The sequence below is a fragment of the Oryzias latipes genome, chromosome 12 (genome assembly GCF_002234675.1).
Source record: "Oryzias latipes chromosome 12, ASM223467v1".
Taxonomy (NCBI): domain Eukaryota; kingdom Metazoa; phylum Chordata; class Actinopteri; order Beloniformes; family Adrianichthyidae; genus Oryzias; species Oryzias latipes.
In genome coordinates this window covers 21777573-21789299 of record NC_019870.2, presented here as the reverse complement: position 1 = coordinate 21789299, position 11727 = coordinate 21777573, and the positions used below count along the sequence as shown (strand labels likewise).

The 11727-nt window shown below is 37.9% G+C and overlaps 1 protein-coding gene across 1 annotated transcript; it reads left to right on the top strand.

Annotated features, from left to right (window-relative positions):
- Nucleotides 1-421: 421 nt before the first annotated feature.
- Nucleotides 422-3297, top strand: LOC101156960 (protein phosphatase 1 regulatory subunit 3B). The gene is made up of 3 exons (XM_020701804.2): nt 422-1147; nt 1237-1322; nt 1413-3297. The coding sequence occupies exons 2-3, from the start codon at nt 1309-1311 to the stop codon at nt 2503-2505; spliced, it is 1107 nt and encodes a 368-aa protein (XP_020557463.1). The 5' UTR covers nt 422-1147; nt 1237-1308; the 3' UTR covers nt 2506-3297.
- The last annotated feature ends 8430 nt before the right edge of the window (nt 3298-11727 follow it).

Here is an 11727-nt window from a genome sequence, read left to right as displayed (position 1 = left end):
TTGCTGATGTGTGACTTCGTCACTTGGCTGTTTTTTTGATGAATAAAATCAGATCAAGGCGTTAAATGATAGAAAACTTAGAATTCTATTTAAGCCTGATTTGAATCACTGAAGACCGGCTTCTAATTCCTAATTGTAGCTGTACATACTTTTAGATGGAAATGCAACTTCTTTTTAAAGAGTTGCTTCCCTGGTTTTTGAGCCATTGGCACTGTTTACATTCACAACACTGTTCCAAAAACAAGTAAAAGGCTTGTTCCTTTCTTCAATTCCTGTGTTAAGAGCCCGGGCCAGGCTCATATAATCTTGCAATTAAACAGCCTTGCTCTAGACATTTTTTCTGCAGCATTAACTGGTAACAAGTGACAAGATAGATAGGTAGCATTTCTGCCAGTGGTCTCACAGTGGTGAGATAATGTCAACACTGCCGATGAGATCACTAAAAACGTGGAGGCAGCATTTTCAAAACTTAAACAGGTTGTTTCACAATCAACTAGTTGACACGCATGATAAATTTCTCTCACTCAGTGCGCACCCACTGAAAAAGAAAAGTGACACTTTTACAGAACACAAAAATGATTTCCATTACTAAATGAATTGTGAGAACACAACAATGAAACGTGTGGTCAAATTTAATTGGGATGATTTTACATAATCAGAAAAATATCGGTCTCTATATTTTCCAAAACAACGATGATGATTATTTAGCTGTTTCTGGCATTCAGTTTAGTCCCTGCCTATAATGTCTTGGGCATCTCTGATAATTTTTTTTTGGGGTTTAAGCGGATTCAAAGACTTGCACCAATTGTGAGCCTCCTACTGGTTCTGGGGTTTACTACATCTGCAGCGTACCTGCAAAACCCTGTTTGAAAGTGTCAGGGAGTTGTTCTATTCATTGTTTAATCATCGCCGAAGAATTCCATGAAAGGATATCTTCTAGACTACACCTCAGCCAACATTCCTTAGGGGGGCAGGACAATAAGAAAGCAGTTGCATCTCATTGGTTGGAGTGTGTCCTTGTTGACCTGTGATGTCATGGGGAGCACAGCCTCATTCAGAAACACACTGGTTCCCACTGAGCAGAAACAGACTGCATCTCCTGCTCTGCCTTTTGCTCTCAGAGGTGAAGAAAGTTGTTTAAATACCTGTGAGTATCTTTTAAATAAATATTGTCATGCTGTAATATTTACCTGTTCCTTCTAAATTTACTAATCAGTTTATCCCATTTATTTTTAGATTCCAGATCAAACTAACTTTGCTGCAGCACTCAGCTAGAAGAAGCAGATTCCACACAGTCTGCAGTGCAAAATGGCATGTACAAGGTAACCAGTTGTTTTCTTTTAGATGTCTTTATGTTATATCTCACTGTATTTGAGATATATTTGATTTATTTTCTGTTTTTTTTTTCTCAGAGTTCTTTCTACTTTTAGTCACGCTCAGCCCCCTGTAAGACTGACAGACCTGAGTTGGAGTCTAAATCAGCGACAACCTTTGATTCAACTACTGTCAATGTCACCTAAGTTGAAACCCACACAGAGGACTTTTCAGTCAGCAGTATCTCCACAAAAGAACATCTATCACATTATGCGTTGTGGTGCTTCTTCTCCCACATGTCCATCCTTGCAACATTTTCCTCCAAGGCTGAAGAGCTGTTTGCGCAAGAACATCGGCAGTACAAGCAGGAAACATGTAATCTTTGTGGACGAAATGGGATTGCCCCTCACTGCTGTGCATCACTTTACCCCTGATCCAACCCCCCCTGCTTCAATCCTGGAGATGGGACCATCTCTAACCCAAGCCGAAAGCCAGCAGCCACCCTCAAACAGACCTCCCCGTCACAAGTTTGTACTGGGGTTTCCACAGCCCACTCAGGACATCAACACCTTCTTTATGCGTTTGAAAGAAAAACAAGTTCTGCTGGAGAGCTGCTGCATCTCAGAGAATACCTTAAGTGGAAAAGTGTGTGTCTTTCACCTGAGTTCTCAACAGGCGGTGCACATAAGTCTGACTTGTGACTCATGGAGGAGCTACCAAGATTTTCCCTGCACCTTTTTACAGCATAATCGCTTCAGTGGCATTGACATTAGCATTTTCCCCTTTGACATAAAATTGCCCCAGAACATTGATCCAAAGGATCGGATTGAGTTTGGCATCTCATTTCGGGCTGGGCCTGCCTCTACGCCTGTCTGGGATGACAACAGAACCCAAAAGTACAGAGTTTGCATTGAAGCCGATGACTTAAGTGCCGGCCAGGGCAAGGCTAATGGTTATCACCCCACCCTTCCGAGGCCTCGGTCACCTGCTCGGCCACAGGAGGCCGCTGGGATCACAGACCACGCCGATCTGCAATATTCATCTTCTTCTGTTTTGTCCCTTACTGGGTCACGGGGTTGCCGGAGCCTATCCCGGCCACTTGCAGGTGAAGGCAGGGGACACCCTGAACAGGTCACCAATCTGTCGCAGGGCCACACCCATTCACGTGGAAAATTTAGAGTTGCCAATTGACCTATGGAGCATATTTTTTGGACAGTGGGAGGAAGCTGGAGACCTTGGAGAGAACCCCCACGCACGGAGAGAACATGCAAACTCCACACAGAAAGGTCCCCCATTGATGTTCTGTTGCAGGTCCCCCAGCTGGGACTTGAACCAAGGGCCTTCTTGCTGTGAGGCAAGGGCGCTAACCACTGTGACACCGTGCAGCCCAATCTGCAATATCTTCAGAAATTCTTGTCCAGTAGATACAGAGCTTAAAGGACTTTGTTCAGCCAAACAGGTCATTGAAACTTGCCTGTTTCTTTTGAATATAAAAATATGTTTATTTATTTGTAAAATACAAACTTGTTGTAGGATGGTACCAAACGGCAATAATTTGCACATTATTTGCTTTGCAACCCTATGTAAATGTGAATGCATAGTTTTGTTTAAATTATTTTATTAAAACAGGTCTACTTTTACTCTTCTGGCACCTAGTAAACTAAAGTTCTTGGTTGCGTCCGAATTCTTTCACTACTTTCTACATAGTGCATTATATAGTGTGTTTGCCATTTCATAGAGCTGTATGAATCTACAATTCCAAAATCAAGTGCCCTAGAAAATTGCCAGAAGTCTCTGCAAAAAAACAGTAATTAACTATCTTTGTGAAAAAGTCTTGTAATTTAATTTTTTTTAAAACATCCCAATTTTTCATCATCAGAACAGAGTGGATTCATAAATAGTCTTCCTAAAATGTTCTTACTTATTATGTTTTACTTTGTGAAATCTGTGGCATCATATTTGCTGTTTAAAATAATTTAGTGAGAATGGTGTCTGAATTGCTTTTAAAATCTAGAGAGTCACACACTATTTAGTTTTTAATAGTTTGGGAGAAGGAACTTGTCCTTTTCAAAGACGATATTACGTTTAAGTTAAAAGTGTTAACAGCACGGCATGTTATTTTCCAAGAGAAAAGAACATTTACCACTTATGGCTTCCTGCCAGTCTACTCATGTGCAAAGAGAACCCATGAATGACGCACTTACATGTACTTTTGGCCCACGTTTATACTTTAGTTGTGTAACATGAATACCAGACAGAACAAGTCAACAAACTGAAAAATCATCTTGGGAAAGTAGTGCAGGTATTTTAGACACACCCTGTCCTGCTGCAAAGATTTCAAAATTACATGGTAACTGTTGTAACCCTTGTGCTATCCTAGGCACTTTAACGTTGGGAGTTGGGTCATCTAGACCCACTAGACAGTGCTCTGAACCTTTTTTCTTCAATGATTTCTGATGTTCACTGGTGTCCATGGATTACATGAAATCTTTCCACCTTTATCCATCTTTGTCATGGTAGGGAGAACACGTCAATGTAAGGGTGGGGTCATCTGAGATAGCACAAGGGATATCTTGTGCTGTACATGATTGTTTGGCAAACAATAGGAAACTACGGTAGCCACAGTTCATCATTTTACACCTTGTACTTGTAATGCCCCCTTTTGTTAATGCCATCTGGCATTTTATTTGATTATCTGAACTACTGAAGCATGAAAATCTCTGACGCCTACTACATCAAATAATTGACAGAAATTTTTTTTTTTTTTAACAAAAATGTTTTTTTTGGCCTTTCATGAAAACAGATTTTGCAATGTCATTTTTTAAAAGATGTATAGTTTCAATTATCATCTGCTGGGTGATTTAGTAAGTTTTTGCTCACAAATGCACTATATGTTAGTTTAAGATGCAAAAATATTGACATGAGTTTTCAAGAAAAAAACACCTTATTTACCAACTAACTCAAATTTGATCCACACATTTTTTTAAATTAAAATAGTGTAACTGTATCATAAAAAAATAATTATGAAACAGATTTAGCATTCTTTCAATACAGAAAGTAGTCATTTTTATAAAAATGAATAACAATAGATGAGTTATTCTCATCATAAAGTTTTGAAAATCTGCTAAATGTGTTCCCGAATGGAAGCAGCCATTTTGAAATGAGGAAGAAAAGCTCTTCTGTTGCCCCTAGTGAAATGATGATGCATGAAAGGGCAAAAAAAACTGTACCAAGTTATAAACAAGGAATATTTAAGGATAGTTTGTATTATGGTGTTGAGATAGGGTTCTCAGAAGTGCGTGTATCGAATATGATAAGAATGGATATATAGGATATATGAAAAAAGAAAGTTAACAAGCTACTTGTTTGGGATTCAAACTGAACTTGATAAAAAAAAGACAGTTGCACATGTTTACTTAAGCATAGTTTCCAAGGAGATAAGCCTATAAATAGAGAAGAGGCTTTCACTTCCTGTTCTGCAGCTCATGGAAACGTGCTGTTTTAAAGTTTTTCAATTACAACATGGTGTTTTGCTGCCTATCCCACATACTTGTGTGATCAGATTACAAGTAAACTATGAGAGAAAGGAGCAGGATGGGGATTTTATTCATGGCAGGAGATACAGGAGGTATTCTCAGAAGACTGCCCTGAGTCATTAGGATTCCTTGAAAGAGAAAGGAATGTACTCTCCCTTTCGCACACACACACCCACCCCCCACGCACACATTACCCCCCTGTTGTGCATGGACACTGTACAATAAATAAAACTGAGAGCCAGCTAATTCTCTAAAAGAATGTTTTTTAAAAGCAGGCTAATCAAAGTTCTTCATTTTGAACCAAAAATGAAGAACCTTTAGAAATGACAATTAACCCTTGTGCTAGTCCTACTTTAACATTGGGAGTTGGGTCATCTAGACCCACTAGACAGTGCCCTGGACCTTTTTTCTTCAATGATTTGTGATCTTCACTGGTGTCCATGGATTACATGAAATCTTTCCACCTTTATCATGGTAGGGAGAACACGTCAATGCAAGATAGCACAAGGGTTAAAAGCGAAAACTGTATCCATTTGACCAATAATACTTTAGTTCTAAGTAAAATATATTCACTTAATTTAAAGCAGCAATGAACCTGGATTGTGTATTTGAGTCAATTTTTATTTGTACCTTCAGTCACTTGTGATTTTTTTTTCTTCTTTTCATTCCTAAGGACAAAATCAAAACTTTTGTAACATAAAAAAATTAAATAAGTAAAATTAGTTTATTTAGATTGGATACTTTCTTTTTTTAAATGAAAAAAAATTTGTATTACTTAACCTGAAATCAGGACTAATTACATGGTTGATTACTCAATCGAAAATCGGATGTTGTCTCCTGATCAGTATTGGATATTTACTTTATTCATATCATGACCAGGCCTTTATTTTTCAAGCTTACTATTCCAGAAAAATACTCTACTATAAGTCTGCATTTAATGTACAAATTACAACAATTTACTGCTTTAGGCATTTTATTAAAAATGATTGAGTCTTTCTTTCTTTTTTGATAAGAGCGGCGCTCCCCTGCTGCCGACAGACTGAGGCTATGTCCAATTCCTTCACTTCTCACTACGTACTGCACTGTAGTGCATTCACCATTATAGGGCTGTCTGTGTCGCTCTCTGCTCCCTGATATGTAACGGCTACTCTAAATCACTTCCTGTATGTGATTGATTCATTTTAAGCATTGTAGTCAACACAATAAGAAGCATAGCTGCAAGCGGCGTTTTATGGCCCGCAGGCACTACCCGCCCCCGCCATCCGCCTCTATGCACCACCTCCGCTATCCGCCGCCCTCACCGCCCACATTTCATCAAGGCTATTCAAACCTGCAGATGCTAATTATGCTAACTATGCTAGTTATGCTAATATGGCTTAAAGTTATAGCATTGCGATCAGCACCGTAAATTGACTCAGAAAAACACATTGCTTACGATGCTAATTATGCTAACTATACTAGTTATGCTAATGTGGTTAATAGTGCTTTTGCATTGTAATTACAAGAGCTTTTATTAATTTTCCACAACCAAGTTCACACTGTTACTGTTTGAGTTCTTTGCTTTGGTTTTTTGGTTCTATTTTGATTCTGTTTCCTGTTTTATTTTGAAAGGTTCCTGCTTTGTATCATGGTTTCGAGTTTTACTTTTGGTCCCCATCTGTCCTGATTGTTTTCACCTGTGTCTCGTCTGATCGGTGTCTGTTTAAGTCCTGTCCTTCCCTTCCTCCTGTGCTGGTCCATAGCTTGCTATTTCCCCATTCAAGTGTTTTCGAGTTTTGAGTTTCTCTAGCCTGCTCAGCTGTGGATTTTAGTTTTATTGTTTCTAGTTTGGGTTTATTAAAGACTCTTTTTCACCTGGAACCTCCTGCCTCCTCCTCTCTTCACCTGGGTACTCCCCCAATCCCCGCAGTGACACACACATGTTGATCCTTAACTCCTCTTATCTTTATATCGTGAAATCAGAGTTTCTTTATACATTTTCTTGAACAGTTTGAGCTCATTACTTAACCTGTTCCAAAGTTTAGTGCCAGACACAGCTGCATACACACAGAAACTTTTCTTTGTTGTTCTTATCAATTTGATCTTGAAGGCCTACATTCTCTCAGTTTGTAGTTTCCCTCATTTTCTAAGAACTGTTTTTAGATATTGAATGGTAATGATTTTCTACTTGCTTAAGTTGTGCATTGTACAAATCAACAAGTTCATACAGTTTTAAATGTCAAAATTGATCAAATAAATTGTGAGATCAAGATAGCTAGCTTTATGTACAATTCTGATGGCTCGTTTTTGAAGTAAAAAGAGAGGATGTAGTGAACTCTTGTAAGTATTCCGACAGATTTCTATATATTAGGTGAAATGTGGTAATATTAAGGAGCAGTACAATAAATATCTACTTTTGTATTCTAATATATGATAGATTTATTTATGATTGAAATACTTTTTGAGACTTCAGTTTGCATGTGTCTGATGTGTGGCTTCCAACTTAGTTTGTCATCGATAACAACCCCTAAGAATTTGATTTCTGTAACACTTTCAATTGAGACAATATTTATTTTAATTGAGAGCTCGGTATTGGCGTAGTTACCAAAAACATCACTTTGTTTTTTTTCTAGGTTCAAAGATAATTTGTTATAATCTATCTATGATTTTATTTTGTTAAACTCTGTGTTCACCACATTGATAAGTTCCCTATGATTGTTTGCAGAATACAATATATTTGGGTCATCAGCAAATAATATGAATTTTATAAAGTTTTGAGACATTGAATATATCCTTCATGTAAATATTGAATAGCAGCCACTCCTAAAATGCCATGGAAGACTGACGACATTAAGGGTCTGAAGCAGAACTGCAGGAGAGCAGAGAGGAAATACCGGAAGACGAATTTAATCATTCATAAAGACATTTTAAAACAACAAATCAAAATCTACAATAACTCAGTTAAACGGGCCAGAACCTCTTATTTTTCAAAAATCATTTCAGAAAATAAAAACAACCCCAAATTTCTTTTTAAAACAATTGATATTTTAATAAACAAAGATTTCAACAAGTCCTCCATGCCATCATCTAATGCTGCATGTGAGGACTTCGCAGACCACTTCATGGGTAAAATCAATGCCATAAGATCAAACATTTCATCCATGCAGTACACGGATCTTAACAGACCTCCAGCATTGTTTTTACCAGAAGAAACACTGGGGAGTTTTGTCCTGGTTGATGCAGAGATGCTTGGTCGAGTTGTATCCCAAGTAAACACTACAACCTGCCTTTTAGATCCCATTCCCACTTCACTTTTTAAAACATTTTATGGATTCTTTGAGTCAGAGCTTTTAAATATAGTAAACTGCTCTCTTCAGACGGGGGTCTTCCCTCTGCCTGTAAGACGGCGGTGGTAAGGCCCCTTCTGAAGAAGAGTCAATTAGATCCAAAAAATCTGGATAACTATAGACCCGTATCCAACTTACCATTTTTAAGTAAAATAATAGAAAAAAGTGTCGCTACTCAACTGCATGAGTTTTTAAATGCCCAAAAAATTTTAGAAAAATATCAGTCTGGTTTTAGGAAAAGCCATAGTACAGAGACGGCTCTTTTAAAGATCGTTAATGAACTTAGATTAAACTACGACTCACAGAAACTTTCTGTTCTGGTGCTGCTGGATCTTAGTGCCGCTTTTGATACAGTAGATCACCAGATTTTATTAGACAGACTTAGTAGTCTAGTGGGCCTCTCTGGAAATGTTCTTAAGTGGTTTTACTCTTACCTTACAGATCGACACTTTTATGTAAGTATGGATACGTGCTCTTCAAGAATCCACGAAATAAGTTGTGGGGTTCCCCAGGGGTCGATTTTAGGGCCAATACTTTTTAATTTATATATGTTGCCTCTTGGGGATGTCATCAGGAGACACGGCGTTGACTTTCACAGCTATACTGATGATACACAGCTTTACATCGCCGTGTCTCCTGATGACCTTGAACCTGTCAGCACTCTTTTAAACTGCATTTTAGATATAAAGTTGTGGATGGCAGAAAACTTTTTACAGCTCAACCAGGACAAAACTGAAGTATTAATCATCGGTTCTGAAGACAAGAGAGAGATGATTTTACCACATCTTCATAATTTTAAACCTTCTCAATGTGTGAGAAACCTGGGCGTACTTTTTGACTCTGAGCTAGATTTTATCCCACACATTAAAAATGTCGTTAAGACAGGATTTTATCATCTTAAAAACATTGCCAGAGTCCGCCCGTTCCTCTCTCTTGCCAGCACAGAAGTGCTAATGCATGCTTTTATTTTCAGTCGTTTAGATTACTGTAATGCCCTGCTCTCTGGTTTACCCAAAAAGTCTATTTCAAATCTACAGCTATTGCAGAACTCAGCAGCACGAGTTCTGACGAGAACCAGAGGGCGGGAACACATTACACCGATTTTAAAATCGCTGCATTGGCTCCCTGTGCGTTTTAGGATTGATTTTAAAATTCTTTTAATGGTTTATAAGTGTTTTTATGGTCTTGGGCCTTCTTATTTGAATGATATTCTTTTAAAATATGAGCCCTCGCGGACCCTGAGGTCCTCCGGTGCTGGCCTCTTAGTTGTTCCTAAAGTGAGGACCAAAACTTATGGTGAGGCTTCGTTCTGCCATTACGGTCCTCGCCTGTGGAACGGCCTGCCAGAGGGCCTCAGGGCCGCAGAGACTGTAGAGGTTTTTAAGAAGAGGCTCAAGACCCACCTTTATAATTTAGCTTTCAGTTGATTTTAACTGCTAAATTATTCTATTAGTTTTAATATAGGCTATATTCTATACTATACTTCATGTCATTTTATGCATCTTATTCTCAGTTTTTTATTTTATTTTTTTTATTTATTTATTTATTTATTTTTTAATAAATCTTATAATTTTAGTATCTTATTGTGATTTTAGCCCCAGTGTTTCTTGTGGGAGTCTTTTCTGCCAGGGTTGCCGGCTTGCCCGGTGGCTGTTGTTGCAGTTCTTGCCCTTGCTGGGGCGGCTGGGGTTTAATTTTGCAGCCTCACGGCTGTGAAGTGGACCCTGGTGTTGTCCCGGTCTGGGTTGGCGCTGTGGCCATGCTCCCGTGGGCGGGCTGGCTCCTGGTATGAAGAGATTCCCAAATGCCGTTTCCTCACAGCAGAGCCAAGCCTTGTTTGTTTGTTTGTTTGTTTGCTTGCTTTTTTATTTATTTATTCATTTATTTATTTATTCATTTATTTATTTATTTATTTATTTATTTTAACTTGTATTGGTAGTCAACATTCATTGTCGTGGGTCATGTGCTTTAATGGAGAGGAGTGGGAAGGGTGTAGGGTGGGTTGGGTTTTTACTGTAATGTTGTGTGTTTTTTGTTTTTAATGTTAAAGCGCTTCGAGCTGCACGAAATGCATGATAAGCGCTATTTTATAAATAAAGTTTGATTGATTGATTGATTGATGATAAATATTGAATAGCAGCGGGCCCAGAATTAATCCTGTTGGGGCACCACAGCTGATCTCTTTAACTCAAATTAGCACTAGTTCTCTTATTCCTACCCTTCTAGTTTGTCAAGTAGGATAACATGATTGAGAGTGTCAAATGCTTTTTTTAAGTCAATGAAAATTCTGGCTGCATATTTCTTTTTGTCCAGAGCATTTGTGATTTCCTCCACAGCATCAATGATAGCCAATGAGGTTGTTTACCGTCATGTCGCTGTTGATATCAGGTAATATTCGTTCACGTCAGAGAGAAGGGTTGAGTGTGGGATCTTTTCGATGGGTGGATTATTTTCTTTGCTGGTTTTGTATTTTGGAATTTGGACCCACATTTACAAAAAACGTTATTGAGGCCGTTTGCTGCTTCATTGATATTATGGCTTTTGCCCTTCTTATCTGTAAAGAAATCTTGCTGTTTATATTTTGTCCCATTTTTAATTATGTTATTCTATATCTTCCAAACTCGCTTAATGTTGTTTTTAATTTAATTTAGGAGAATATTATAGTACACGTTTTTACTGTGCCGGTGTTATTTTAGTTAGTTTATTATGGTATTACTTAACTTTGTGCAGTTTATCTTGTCCTTTGTTTTAAGAATTTTTCATATAGGTTATTTTTCTTTTTACAAGCATTTCTTAGACCGGTAGTTAACCAAGGGCATTTGGCAAATTTGTTCTTATTATGAAGAGAGCTAAATATTTTTAAAAAACATTTATAACCAATGTTCACATCTTTCTCTCTGTACACGGAGTTCCAGTTTTGTCTGAGTAAGTCATTATATAATAATAATAATAACAATAGAATTAATTTCTTAACCTTTTATAGCAGGGGTGTCAAACTCATTTTGGCGCCTGATCCCAAGTGGGCCGGACCAGTAACATAAAAGCAATAAACATCTCAAATTAATTGCCTTTTACTTTTAAAAAAAAATGGTTTATTCAATTTCATACAGACTGAATATTTCACATCTGATACTGAAGCAATCCCAATAATAAACTCAAGAGGGGCTACAGAAAAAAATGAAACACCCTGCCTAGAATGTAAATGTGCCATTCAATGAAAAATTAATTTTAAATCTTGCAAAAATTTGTGAACATAAGAATTTGAAGTTAACCTCTCTTTCTCTCCGGAAACTCCACCCAGCCATCAATATCAGGATTCAAATCCTGATATGACACATTTACTGTCATTCAAGTGTGCAAAACACAATGGAATGTCCAAGAGTCTTATCCTGGTTGGCTGCCTGAATTTTGTAGCAACACCTGCCTTCTTCCCGACCTTTAATGGGGCGCCATTAGTGACCAGACTGACATGACGTGAACAGTTCACTTCAACATAGTCTGGTGCAGTAACAAGAGAGCTGACTAGGTCATCAGCTGTTGTGTCCAGCAAC